At 45.4% G+C, this 14,093-nt stretch overlaps 1 protein-coding gene across 20 annotated transcripts in view; it reads left to right on the top strand.

The window, feature by feature from the left end:
* Window positions 1-14,093, top strand: part of ACACB (acetyl-CoA carboxylase beta) — a 76,160-nt gene that overhangs the window by 21,357 nt on the left and 40,710 nt on the right. For 14 of the 20 annotated variants that reach the window (XR_005589479.1, XR_005589478.1, XM_039504697.1 and 11 more), the window contains 6 exons: window positions 7,867-7,999; window positions 9,342-9,480; window positions 9,972-10,081; window positions 10,924-11,005; window positions 11,386-11,484; window positions 12,632-12,741. Coding sequence is in view for 18 of the 20 variants with exons in the window: in XM_039504697.1 (XP_039360631.1) it covers window positions 7,867-7,999; window positions 9,342-9,480; window positions 9,972-10,081; window positions 10,924-11,005; window positions 11,386-11,484; window positions 12,632-12,741 (673 nt within the window). In the remaining 2 variants the exon portion in view is untranslated. Of the gene's footprint in view, window positions 1-1,135; window positions 1,340-2,584; window positions 2,670-7,866; window positions 8,000-9,061; window positions 9,159-9,341; window positions 9,481-9,971; window positions 10,082-10,923; window positions 11,006-11,385; window positions 11,485-12,631; window positions 12,742-14,093 lie in introns of those variants that run through there. The other 6 variants (XM_039504707.1, XM_039504706.1, XM_039504705.1 and 3 more) reach the window with 5 other exon arrangements.

The following is a 14,093-nucleotide window of genomic DNA, read 5'->3' as shown; positions in this document are numbered from 1 at the left end:
CCGGCCCTGTCTCTATGGTATCCTTTATCAGCCCTGATGCTGCACCATTAACTTCAGTGGGTGCAGGATCCAGGCCCCAGGGCATGCAGGATGGGTGCAAGGTGCTCATGGCCGCTTGCAATAGCGCTTGTTCCTCTTCCACAGCCTGAGATCAGGGACATGGGTAGGAATAACTTCCCCTGTCATCTGCTGAAGGGATCATTCATTTAACCCCTTCCCAGTGCTGAGCATCCAGCATTTCAGCATAGCTGGGAGCAGACCAGCCATAAAACAATGAATCGGATAGACCTATCTGTATTCATTTACCAGGAAGGGGAACTGGCCTTTGAGATAAGGCACTTTGCTGTGTCAGTGCTTCTCAGTTTCTAGGTCTGGGCTTGTTGTGAAGTGGGATCTGGAGTCAGACATAGACTCCTGTGAGGTGTTTGATTGGGGGTTGGACCCAGAGTGACAGTTCAGGCCCCGCTCTGCTCATTGCATTTGTTCTTGCCCTGCATATAAGTTGTCATTGACATGAGCTGGCCCCCTGCTCTGGTATGAGCCCGTTATACATAGTGCCTTGATAAGGCTGATAGGAATAGATTGCAGCATGAAACAAAAATAAAATCTAATCTTTCAAATCCCTATTCTAACCCACTTCTGGAAGAACTTAACCAACATTTCATGGCTAAACTGGGCAGAGGTCTTCATTTGTTTATGTAATTATAACATTCACTAAAAGGTAGCAAATGACTTTGTCCATAAAATCATACGGACTTGATTCTCTTTCTCCCCTGTCCTTTGCATGTTGTCCATTGTCTTGGTCTGTAAGCTCTTCAGGGCAGAGACCATGGCTAACTTTGTTGATGCATCACATTGAAAACACCTGTACTCCAACGCAGTCAGGAAATGCAAATGTTCAGGCTCCAGGTCAAGGTGATGTCTCTGCCTTTGCACATATGCTGTGTAGTAAGGGTAGAGTTGAGTTCCTCCCCACTACTCCTACCCCATCCCTACTTCGATTTTGCAAAACAAAACTCTGGCCCCTGTAGGTATCTGGTAAGGTGAAACTGCTCTAAGCTGCTGTTGCTTTAAGAGAGAAGTGAGTGGAGCCAGTTTAAGGTCATTTAAGTGAAGTTTCTAATCTGTGCCACAGGGTGCTGCTAAAGAGCTCGCTGTTACTACTCCTCTAGCTGCCAGGGGAAGGGGACGAAATGGAGGCAGGGAAGAGAGACCGAGAAATGGAGGAGGAAGAGGAAGCATCTGGGTTGGACTCTACAATGGGTCCCTAATCACACATTGAATTCCAGAATGGAGGGAGAGGATGGGTCCAGCTTCAGTGGTTCCAGTGTTTGAGAAGGTTGGCACCAGGGCAAAAGAAATGTTCTGCCTTGGGTACCTTGAAAAGGGGACCAGGACTTCAAGGCAGAATGTAACTTTCTTAACAGCTTTTCTCCGCTTAGCAAAACAGGCGGCTGCTGCTCCTTTCTGATGTGCTTCTAGGGTTTTTATTTACCAGTGTCCTAGTTCTGGGTATAGTTCCAGGTATGAACCCTTGTACTTGTTGAGATGTGTGCAGAGAAGCACTCCTTGAAAGTTAGTGGTAGCCAGGCATTGCTCCCTAAACAGTGCCTCCTGCACACTGCATTGGCTGTTTTTATTTTCTCAGTGAAATGTGAAAGTTACTGTATGTTTGTCCAGCGATTTGAATGTATCGAGCAATCCATGTATTTAGGGAGATTAAGGCAGCAGCTTTTCTTAGGCAACTTTTTCCTTTCGTTTTCTGAGTGTGGTAGTGAGTTATATCAGTGTGTGTTTTGTTTTGTTCTGCACTGCACAATATTTTTGGCATTTTAACTTTTATTTCTGTGTTTGTGAGAGATGCTGTCAGACTAAAAATAACTTATTTGAAAAACAAACCCAACTTCCCTGTATTACCCCTTCATTTATTAAAGCTAAAATCTTATAAAACCAAACTTTTTTTTATAGTTTTTCTTTGAATTTCAGGCATTTGGGATAATGAAAAATGAACTGGTCAGTTTCTCTTTAGCTACTGGGTTTCATCATGTTGTCCTGCTCTAGCATAGCACTGCATTGCATGGGTTCTGCTCCCTGCAGGCTGGGGTTCATGTTGAAACAGTTCTTGCTGAAATATAAAAGTATTTTGCGGGTTTGGGGAGGGAAGGGAATTTCTGTGCACATTAGCTTGATTGTTTTAAGAGTTAGCAACACGTTCATAACTTTATTGCAAATCTCATTATTTGGTTCTTTTCTTTACTCCAGAAGGTGGGACTTTTATTTTCTTATGTGAGAATCTCCGATTTCACTGGGGGAAGGGCCAGGAGTACATTTCTAGCCTTTAAGGTTGCAGAAAAAAAACTTAAAAATATGAGCCCTGGAATCTCAAAATCCAGAAGGCAATTAGAAGAACCTGGAGTGTAGTATTTTTAAAAAATCGTATCGTTTGTAAGCCACTATTACGACTTTTGAATGCTTGCGGTTCTGGGATAAACACAATCTGAATATCTGGGCCTTAGCTATCTGCAAGTAGCCCTTTGATCATTAGCATTAAGTACTAAAGGATTCCCATCCTTGAAATTTACAGGAGACTGTTATCTGAGCAGGATTAGCAAAGGAAGGGGTTCAGTCCTACAAAACCCTTGCAAATGGACTTCTTGACTGGAGTTAAAGTGAGTACGAATTGCTCCTCTGAGTAAAGGTTCCGAGAGTGGGGAGGCAGCGTTCTGCCCAGTATTGCAGTATTTAGTGACTGATATGAAAATGAGAATGATACTGTCAGTGTGTTTTGATTTCCTGTTCAAAACTACATGCTTGTTTTTCTTTTGTGTCCTACGCACAAAGAGCATAATTTATTTGATTGTTGCATGCTGATTTCATGACTAGCAAGTGCCCTGACCTGAGCTGCATGGGCAGTGCTTACTTCAAAGTGCCTCTCTGGCCCAGAAAGTCCTTTCATGCTTCTATGGAAAAAACAACAAAGTATGCAGCAGAGAAGCAGGATGGTCTTGTAGATTGAATATGGAACTGGCAGCTGGTCCCAGGACTGCTGTTGATTTGCTGCATGTCCCTTGGGCAAGTCACATAGCATCTCTGCCAGAAGGAAGGTGTGCACTTAAAACACTGCAGCACTTCAGTGAAGATGCTCCTATGTCGACAGGAGAATTTCTCTTGTTGGTGTAGTTAATCCAGCTCCAGGAGAGGCAGTAGCTATGGGAGAAGCCCTGCATGTCTTACACCAGTGGTTCTCAAACTTTTTTTTTTTTTTCATGGACCACTTGAAAATTGCTGAGGGTCTCGGCGGACCACTTAATGATCTTTCCAAATGTTGTTTGTACCGTTAGCTAACTATTGTAAGGTGCTTTGGATAAAAGTGCTATATAAAAAAGCCTTAATTAACATTTTTTTGTTCTACAAATAAAAGCACACAACTCATATTTTAATATCAGCAGTCTTACCTTTCTAATGCGATAGATGTGCCCTCTCTCCCCCGCCACGGCAGCCCCTGAGCAGGGGCTGGGAAGGAGCGGGGCGGTCTCTCCCCCGCCATGGCAGCCCCCGAGCTGGGGGAAAGTCGCCTCTTTTTCTGGCCTCTTCTCACCCCCCTGCCACCTACCCTTTATTTCCCCCAAGGCCACCACTTCACTTTACATATCCAAACACCTAATTAGTGAAGCCATGCCTGCACAGCTCCACTAATTAGGTGGGTGGCCCTTCATTTTCTCATGTGCGGCCGCCCAGGCGCGCACCTTAGAGGGAACTATCCGCGGACCACCTGGATGGAGCTCATGGACCACTGGTGATCCGCGGACCACAGTTTGAGAACCTCTGTCTTATACCATGGCTTAGGTTGTTATAACTGTGTCACCTAGGCCTTGGCTACACTGGCGCTTTACAGCGCTGCAACTTTCTCGCTCAGGGGTGTGAAAAAACACATCCCTGAGCGCAGCAAGTTACAGCGCTGCAAAGCGCCAGTGTAAACACTGCTCCAGTGCTGGGAGCACGGCTCCCAGCACTGTAAGCTAATCCCCACGGGGAGGTGGAGTACCTGCAGCGCTGGGAGTTCTCCCAGCGCTGCAGGTACTCCACCTCCCCGTGGGGATTAGCTTACAGTGCTGGGAGCCCAGCGCTGGCACCGCGACCACACTCGCACTTCAAAGGGCTGCTGCGGGAGCGCTCCCGCAGCAGCGCTGTATGGCTGCAAGTGTAGCCATACCCTCAGAGGGGGGGTGGTGTTTTCTCACCCTTGAGCAAAGTAGTTATACCCATGTAAGTTTATCATGTAGGCCTCAGGACTCCTGTGACTTGGAGATAAGAAGGGCCTTCCACATAGCAGTTGTGAGGCTTAATAACTGTCTGCAAAGTAATTTGAGACCTTTGTGTGAAAGGTCATAAGTAGGTGCAAAGTGTGATTATAACAAAAGTATTTCTGGCTACCTGTGTCTGTTCCTATTGCCCATTTGCTGCCTGAGGTTATTGTATTTTACAAGGGACAGAGGGAACTAAACACATGAATTCAGCTCGCACCTTTCTTCTTTTACTCCCTCGCCCCACTTTTTAGCTTTTACACTTTTGATTACAACAAAGCCCATTTCTCATAAGGCAAGCTGTTCATTATACTGTATGCGGTGTAGTTGTAGCCATGTCAGTCCCAGTATATTAGGCCTTGGCTACACTTGCAAATTTGCAGCGCTGCAGCAGGGTGTGAAAACACACCCTCTCCAGCACTGCAAATTGTGGTGCTGCAAAACACCAGTGTGGTCAAAGCCCCAGCGCTGGGAGCGCGGCTCCCAGCGCTGTACGTTATTCCCCACAGGGAGGTGGAGTACGGACAGCGCTGGGAGAGCTCTCTCCCAGTGCTGGCGCTTTGACTACACTTAGCGCTTCAAAGTGCAAGTGTAGCCAAAGCCTTAGAAACACAAGGCGGGTGAGGTCATATGTTTTATTGGACTAGCTTCTGTCAGAGAGACAAGCTTTTGAGCTATACAGAGTTCTTCTTCAGGTCTGAGAAATGTGTTCAGAGTGTCACAGCTAAATACAAGGGGTGGAACAGATTGTTTAGCATAAGTAGTTAACACACATTTCAAGCGATCATTCAAGCTGAAGTGGCCTGTTAACACCCCTCCAGTCATAGGAGGATAGGAAGGGGGAGCAGCTGGGTGGGGGGTTGTTGGTAGGTACAGATTGTTGTAATAAGCCATAAATCCAGTGTCTCTGTTCAGTCCATGATTTTTAGGGTCTAGCAAAGTTATGAAGGTAAGATCCCAGGCTCATCTTTTGAAAACATTGTACAGGTTTCCTTTGAGGATGAGGGCTGAGAGGTCAGCTGTAGAGTGATCGCCTTGTGAGATATGTTCACCCACAGGTGATAAGTTGTTTTTGTCTTTTGTCACTTTTCTGGTGTGAGTTCATTCGGGACTGCAGTGATTGTCTGTCTGGTTTCACCCACGTAGTTACTGTTGGGGCATTTAGTGCACTGGATGCCTCAGGCACACCACATATTGTGATAGGCATGTGTAGGACCCATGGATCTTGAAAGGTGTGTTGGGGGTAGTGTCTATCATTGTCGCACTGGAGATATGTCTGCAGGCTTTGTTCTGGTGCCGTGTTGAGTTGGTGTGTCTGGTCTGTGGTTTTACCATCTGATGGATACTCGGGAGGTGGTAATCACCATGGAAGTACATTTTCTACACTTTCAGTATCCCTGGGGGCACCTCTGTAGATTGCTAAGAACAGTTTACTCAAATGCTTACCTGATCTGGCAGCTGCAGTTGGAGAGATTAGAAGTGCAAGGTGCAGGAGTTCTGGGCGGAGCAGCAGCAGGAAGATAAGAGGCATTAAGAACTGAGATGAGCTGCTGACTGGGTCAGATGGCAGCAAAAATAGAGAAGAGTAAGTGATGGGGCTGAGCAAGAGACAGAAGGAAGACAGTTGGGTTGGAGGGATTCCATTTTATTCCTAATAGGATCTTATAGAGGACTCTTGACAGGCTGGAGCAGCAAGCCCTAGACTGAAATAATACTGCCAGAAGCTGCTGTTATCGGCCAATCTCTCTGAAGGCATAGTGGTTCTGGTGATGATAGTTAATATGGATCTATTTAGGGAACAAATGTAAATTCATGTGCCGTGCTTGGGGCAGTGGTTTGGGCCAGTTTAGTATCATTGCAAGACATAGGAGGATGATAAACTGAGATTCTAGCTAGATCTGCTAGCAAAAGAGTGACCACATTTAATGTATGGATTGTTGTGTGTTTTGCTAATAGGAAAACTGTAGGGAATTTTTCTGTGATGGCTTCATACTCCCCCTAATATTGTCTAATTTTTATGCACAGTCCAAAGTGTTATTTATACTTGTGACCAAAGAATTGTTGGCTGTATGCTATCAGTTGGTCCTCTTCCAGTGCTGTTTAAAAATAAGAGGCAGTTAGGAACTTGCTAGGAAAGTTGACAGTCCCATCTAAAGCTGTGGAACAGATTCACCCTGAACATTGTGTTTTTTCATTGGTTGAAAATTCTGTAATTTTAATCAATGGTTCTGATATTCAAGTATCAATCCAGCTTTAATTTTCTTTTTAACGCGGGAGAAACTTTCCCATTTTTTAAAGGGCACATGGAAATGTCAGGATTTCTCAGTAGCAGCAACAGAGAAATGTTGCAATTAATGCATCTTGTGCAGGAAATAATTAACGATGTAACCCATTTCAGTTAATTTTCATAGTTGAGAACTGGATCCCATCTGTGCCGCATAACTGAACTTGTTTCAGTTGTCGTGATGTTATTGCATTATAACGGGGTCCCCACAGAGTGTGGGATTCACAATGTAGGCCAACCCATAGGTCCCTAAGTGCAGAACAGAGCACACAATTGGGTGCCTTAATTTAGATGCCCAAGTTTGATAAATGGTCTTCTCATATCGCAGCTGTAATGAGATTTTAAAATGGTATAATGATTCTCTATACCACTTCCCTTCTTATTTATTACAGTTCTTATTTAGTTTTCTATATATAGTATACAGAACAATGAAGTCAAGGCATGTGTACCATACACACGTTCACCAATGATTTACTGTTTTAATTGTTCATGTATAGCTTTCCAGATGTTAAGGCTGAGATTTAATGGATCTGAATCTCCTAGTGTAAAAGCTTCACTGTAATTTTAAATTTTCTCTTGTATTTCTAATATCTGAGGCCTTATGTGCATTTCCTCTGCGTGGTAATTGATGGAATACTAGACAAAGGTTCAGAATATTTAGAACTGGTTGAATCACAGAAGAAAATTGTGAAAAATTTAATTGAAAGTGTTTATGTTAAAACTTGCTGATTTGAACTATTTACAGAGAATAATTTTGACCAGCTCTAGGTGCAGTGAAAAAGCAGCTCTTCTCTGGATGACATGCTTTGCGTGTTCCTGTCTTAACTATGTGTCAGGCTCCTTTGCATAAGAGTAGGGGATTCAGCCCTGAAGAATTACATTTCGCTTACCTAAATTTACTGCTCCCATGTCTCTCTCAATTGAATAGTGTTCTCCTTCACCCTTTGTGCAGGGTACCGTTTTAAACAGCTTCTGTGTTCTGTCTCAGAAGAGTCTGCATATTGGTAAAGCAATCCTTTATATCTGTATTTACCTTGTTGGGGGTGTATGGGTTAACTGATGGCTGTTCATTGCGTTGAGACCCTTGGTATTACTGTGATGGTTTGTTTTTCATCTTAAGTTTTAGGCTGTTGCATGGCTTGCCAAATTCATTCCTTCTCAGAGTCCAAGCTTGACATCAATCTGACTCTGCCCTTCTGAACTGTTGGCGTATCTAGGTAGCAGCCTTGCTTTGATGATGATTTTTTTAAACGCAGTGTTTTTTTGTACCTGATTCAGGCCTAGCATGTCAGGGCTGCACCTGGTCAAGAGAGGCCGAGAGCAGAAGAAACTGGATCTCCAGAGGGATTTCACCGTCGCCTCACCTGCTGAGTTCGTGACTCGGTTTGGAGGGAACCGCATTATTGAAAAGGTACCTTGCCCTTAGCCCAGCCCAGCGCGTGCTCGTGGGGACGTCTGGCTTCCTAGCTCTCTTTGCAGTTGGGATACTGGTTTCCTGAACAGTTCTTATATTCTGTAGGCTCCTGGCATGGAGGTTCCTAGGATATTAACATAGGTCGGTTATGTCAAAGCACCATTAAGCATCAAAATGGACCCTACAAATACAAAACTCTTTGGAACTTCTTAGAGGTGTCTCCTATATGCAGTTTTTTGCTTATTTCTTTCCTCCCTGTGTGAAAACCCACTTCTCCCTTGTCCTTGCTGATTGCCTGAAGGTTCTTTACTTTTTCTTTTCATTGTAAACTCCAACTCTTGACTTCCTATGTTGCATCCAACACCTTTTCTAGAGGGTGCTGCCTGTTGAAGCCAGTCAGTGCTGCGCTCTTAGTACTCAGAGAAAGGGCTTCTGCAGAGCTTTGTGAGGTATCTTATTCCTTCCCATGCCCAGGGCTGGGCAATGCCTTGTGTTACGCTGGAATCAGCCAAGTTGTTGTTCTAAGTCAAAATTATTTTCCACCATCCCAAAAGTAAAGCTTTTTGGCTAAGACGTGACATCATGAAGACTGGCAGCCAAGTCACAGCTCTGAGAAACAGTGTTTGTTAGAAACACTGATCTAGTCTCAACTTTAGCATTCGCAGGCAGCCTGCTCCTGAACTGGTTTACTTTGAGAACAGACATTGCAATTAATTGTCAGTGAGTGGCTGAGAGTCCCTCTACATTTCAGGGTGTTTATGAATTGTATTGCAGACATCGGGCCAGATTCTGATCTCTTTTGTGCCGGGAATAAATCTGGAATAACAACTACTTCAGTGGAGTAACCGAGAGCAGAATTTGACCTCATATTTCAGCTTTCTCTCACTTGTGTAGAAATGGTAACTAGCCTAATGCTTCCTTCATCTGAGACTTCCTGCAAAAATTCAGCTCTTGGAAAGGAGCTATTGTGAGCTGTCTGGGCTGTTATAATGTGTCTGTCCCTGTATTCTGGTATTCTGCTCTCTCTACAGCCATGGAATTCTCACGCTAATAACACTACTGTGTGTGTAATAACCAACGTACATTTTACTACGTAACTCCTTTCCAGTGATCTAAAGTCTGCAATTTTGGTGTCTTGGCAGAATTTTGAAATAAGGTACCAGCCTTTTTACAGTTCCCATATCTTGAGCATTAGGGCCGGATCCTGCAAGGTTCTGTGTGCCCTTGTCTCTGTTTTCAGGGGAAATGAAGGGTCTCTCTGCCTTTTGCTGGTTTGAGCCCAGTCAGTTCTAAACGCCTGCCTCTGACCCTTGTGTTCCTTTCTGCCTCTTGCTTCCAGGTTCTGATAGCAAATAACGGCATTGCTGCTGTGAAGTGCATGCGCTCCATCCGCAGGTGGGCCTATGAAATGTTCAGAAATGAGCGAGCAATTCGATTTGTTGTCATGGTTACACCTGAAGATCTTAAAGCAAATGCAGGTAAGTCCTAGATCCATAAAAATCTAACAAATATCTAACATTTGTGTCCCCTCTTTCCTTGCGGTACCTATTGCAAATATCCCCTGATAGGTGCCAGCACTGCTGCCTCTTTGTTCTCTCCTCAACACTCATCTGGGAAGTTATGTATTGATTGGTTTTAGTTAGAGGCCGTTCTGCACAAGCGCCTTCAATTACAAGCCAGGACATCTCCCAGTGTTTTCAGTGAGAGTTTCTCCTTGCATGGACTATAGGATCAGACCCACTAATAGATTTAGCCTCTTCCCCCTGCCCTCCAATCTCTCTTGGGTTCTAGAACTGTGGTTGCTTTGCAATATACAGTGATGTGTGCAAGCTTGTCATGGCTGCAGTTCCCTGGGGGAGTGGCCATAATAGGAGCTGAAGTTGTCAACTCAGATGCAGTCAGTTTGCTATGCATGTTCCCACCCCGACCAGCCCTCTGTACACTACCATTAATGGGCTTTCTCTTCCAGAGTACATCAAAATGGCTGATCACTATGTGCCCGTCCCTGGGGGAGCCAACAACAACAACTATGCCAACGTAGAGCTGATTGTGGATATTTCCAAGAGGATTCCGGTGCAGGTACAAGCAGTGCACAGGGGGTTGGTCTTCATGGACTAGGGATGGTCACACAAAGGTTATGAACCTGAAGCTTAGGAATCCTCCGGGGCACATTTGAGGTCTGGAAATGGGTCCTGGCATTAGGCAGGTAATTCTGGGGGGACAGCCGGAGATCTTAGGGCCTGCCAGTGCCTGTGCAAATTGAGGGAAAGATTCCCGTAGGCTTCAGTGGGCAACAAGAGAGAATGGAATGTGTCTGCAGAGCTGAGGCTCTGGCTCCTGATTGTGGGGTAATTATTTGCAGTGACCAGCATTATGGCAGCAGAGGGGAGTCTCCTGGCTAAGTTACAAACAGAAATGGCTCTGGAACCATCCCCGCTCTTTCTGTTACACAAATGACCTTCAAAGCCCAGAGCAGACCCATACTTTAGTCTGTGCGCTCAGAGGTGCCACTTTGGCACCGTGGCATGAGGGGGAAGGTGCTACCGGGCTAGGTGGCCCCTCTGTTTAGAGTACCGTGGCTCCATCCTTTGAGAAGCTGAGAACAAGAGCGCCCACCGATGGTTACCACCATGACAGACACAGTGGGAGGGGTGGACCCTCAGGTAAATGGCTCCCTGACCACTTAGGCCTTTTAAAGACTGTAACTAATAGCCTGGGTTACTGTTGGAGGGGAGCAAGTGGAGTGTAGAGAGAGGCCGAAGCTGTAGTTAGGACTTTGAAGTTTGAGGGTGTTGGGATCCATGCTGTTGATCTGCGCCTGTCTCTATTAGAGGGCAGTGCAGGATGCTGTGAGTGAAAGATGGGAGGACGCTTGTGCGGACAGCTATCCCCTCATACTCACTGCCTTTCTTTCATCACAGGCCGTGTGGGCTGGCTGGGGCCATGCTTCTGAAAACCCTAAGCTTCCAGAGCTGTTGCAGAAACATGGGGTGGCTTTCCTAGGTACGGGTCTTGCTTATTTTCCTCAGAGCAGCCCTCCGCTTAAACCAGCAAAACCCACCACTGTCTAAGGGGGTCATGTACACTGAGTTAGAAAATGTGTCGGTGTCCTTGGCTTCTGGTGGGCACCACTATTTCTGAGTGTGGCGTCTGTGTGTATTGGCCCTACATGCCAGCCTTCTAATGTAGGAGCTCTCAAGCCAGGGTTCATGGAGACTTCCCAGTAACATTCCTCGTAACGTGTGCTTTTACTCAGTTGTGTTTGATGCAGGTGGAGGGTGGGTGGGATATGGAGTTCTTTGTCTCCCTTTGAAAAGGACCTGCTGATTCTGTGAGTTTGAGGCACTGACCTCCGCATGTTTTTGTTTCCTGCTGGCTTTAAGGTCCTCCCAGTGAAGCCATGTGGGCTTTGGGAGATAAAGTGGCTTCCACCATTGTAGCCCAGACTGTCCAGGTCCCCACATTGCCATGGAGCGGAAGTGGTAAGAATGCCTTCTGACGAGAAATGCTTTGTCTGAACTTGGCTTGTGTCAGATTTATTTGGGTGCTTTCTGTCAAACTTATTACAGAAGGGAAAAAGTGAGGCTCCTCCTAGCCAGAGGGGCCAGATCTCGGGTGGGGTGTCACCCCTCCTCTGCCTAGGCACATTTAAGTGCTCCCTTTTCTGCCTGCCAGGAACAGCCAATCCACCATTAAATTGCTGCCTCTAGTTGCTATATAAACAGGAGTTTTGTGAATCTTTACTGTTTTCCTTTTTCTCTTCCTCATCTTCAATTCTCCTGCTCTGTCTTGATGCATCTCTTCTTCCTTGGGCCTCTACTGTTGCTTTTACCCTCCTAAGTAGTTTTTCATCCAGGTTTTTTTTTGTTTTTTTTGTCCAAATTCTCCCATTCATAATCTCCTCCTCCTTCTGCCTTAGCCATTCTCATTTTATTGTATTTACCTTCACTGTTTTCTTCCTTCTCTCCTCTGTCTCTTGGGCCCCTCTATTTCTGTTTGGTCTGTGTCTGTGCTTCGGCTCTCCAGGGATGGGTGGCTGAGCCTGTTTCCTGATCACTCTCCCAGTACAGGGAAGTGGGTGGCAGAGAGAATGTGTAGGTGTTGCTGTCCATGTGTCAGCTCAGCCACAGCCTTGTGGCTTTTGACAGCTCAATGTTTATTGGACTTGAGATACTAATCGGGTCTCTGCCACGGTGAGATGCCTGGCTGCCTCACTGCTGGAGGGCTGCCAGATCCCAATTTGTGTGGGGTTTAAAAAAAGAGCCAGAATTATTTAAAAAAAAAAAAAAACCCAAACACCTTGGTAATAGCAACGCTGAGATCTCTGCATGTTTGTCTCTGGCTCAGAGCTGCTCTCCTGTGTAACCAGGCTTTGGGGAATACAGCTGCTCCCTGCTAAATCAGGCCTGGCTGCTACTTCAGACAAACTGTGCACCCCTGCTTGCTTTCCCATATGATTCATAGTAGTGCCTATGGCTGGGCTGTTGGTGAGGAAGCTTCAGTAACTTGCCGAATCCAGCCATTTGCTGTGGGTCTCCGAGGCAAGAGAATGAATTAGCGAGGTCCCTCTGTAACCATGTGATCCTCTGTTGCATTAAGGCCTTCTAAGGTCAGTGTTTCATTCTGTAGGTCTCATGGCAGAATGGACAGAGGAGGATTGTGAGCAGCGGAGAACAATCAGCGTCTCCCTAGAGACTTATGCACAAGGCTGTGTAAAGGATGTGGATGAAGGCCTGGAGGTAAAGATCCTGGCCAACAGCGGCTCAACTCATTTTATTTGAAATTGTAAATGGGGAATCATCATTATTCAGTGGGTGTGTTTCCAATGGCGTCCCGCAGGGATCAGTCCTTGGCCTTGCCCTATTTAGCATTTTTTATCAATGATCTGGAAGAAAACAAATTCATCTGTGCTAAAGCTTGCAGATGACCCACAAGTTGAGGGGAGTGTTAAATAATGAAGATAGCAGGTTGCTGATTCAGAGTGATCCAGATTGCTTGGTAAACTTGGAGCAAGCAAATAATGTGCCTTTTAATGTGGCTACATGTATGCATCTGGAAACAAAGAATGTAGGCTGTACCTAGGGGATGGGGGGACTCTATCCTGGGAAGCAGTGACTCTGAAAAAGATCGAGGGGGTGGAGGTGGATAATCAGTTAAACATGAGCACCCAGTGTGACACTGGCCAAAAGGGCTAATGTGATCCTGGGATGTACTAAAGGGGAATCTTGAGTAAGAGTAGAGAGGTTATTTTACCTCTGTAATTGTTAGTGGTGTGACGGCTGCTGGAATACCATGTCCGGTTCTGGTGTCCACGCTCAAAAAGGATGTTTATATATTGGAGAGGATTCAGAGAAGAGCCACAAAAATCATTAAAGGATTAGTGATAGACTCAAGGAGCTTAGTCTATTTAGCTTAATAAAGAGTGGATTAAGGGGTGACTTGATCACAGTCTATAAGTAACTACATGTCGAACATACATTTAATAATGGGCTCTTCAGACTAGCAGAGAAAGATATAACATGATCCAATGGCTGGAAGTTAAAGCTAGACAAATTCAGACTGGAAATAAGATGTAAAGCTTTAATGATGAGAGTAATTAACCGTTGGAACAATTTACTAAGGGTCATGGTGGATTCTACTTCACTGAGAATTTTTAAATCCAGACTCGATGTTTTCTAAAAGCTCTGCCCTAGGAATGATTGTGGGGAGGTCCTGTAGCCTGTGTCATACAGGGTGTCAGATTAGATGATCACAGTGGTCCCTTTTGCCCTGGGAATCTATGAATCTTTTTCTTAATTTGGATTCCTAATAGTAATAGAAAGGGACCTGACCAGCGCTATTAGCTCCCAGCACATGTCACAGAAACAAAAATAAATTTCAGCAGTGACAGTCACATGCCTAACAGCCAGCAGAGCCGAGACTCCCACCCAGTACAATGCTCTCCTCCCCAGGGCAGATCCAAACTCTCACCACACCTCACCTCCTGCAACAGGGTGTGCAAAATAGAGGTGCCCTGAAGTTCAGCAGATGGGGACTGGTTTGGATCAGAGCTAATGGGAGCTCTTTGAGAGCTGAGGACCCCTCCAAGCAG

Source organism: Mauremys reevesii, linkage group 18 (genome assembly GCF_016161935.1).
Source record: "Mauremys reevesii isolate NIE-2019 linkage group 18, ASM1616193v1, whole genome shotgun sequence".
Classification (NCBI taxonomy): domain Eukaryota; kingdom Metazoa; phylum Chordata; order Testudines; family Geoemydidae; genus Mauremys; species Mauremys reevesii.
The sequence above is the reverse complement of the archived record's forward strand: the minus strand, read 5'-3'. Positions and strand labels throughout refer to the sequence as shown.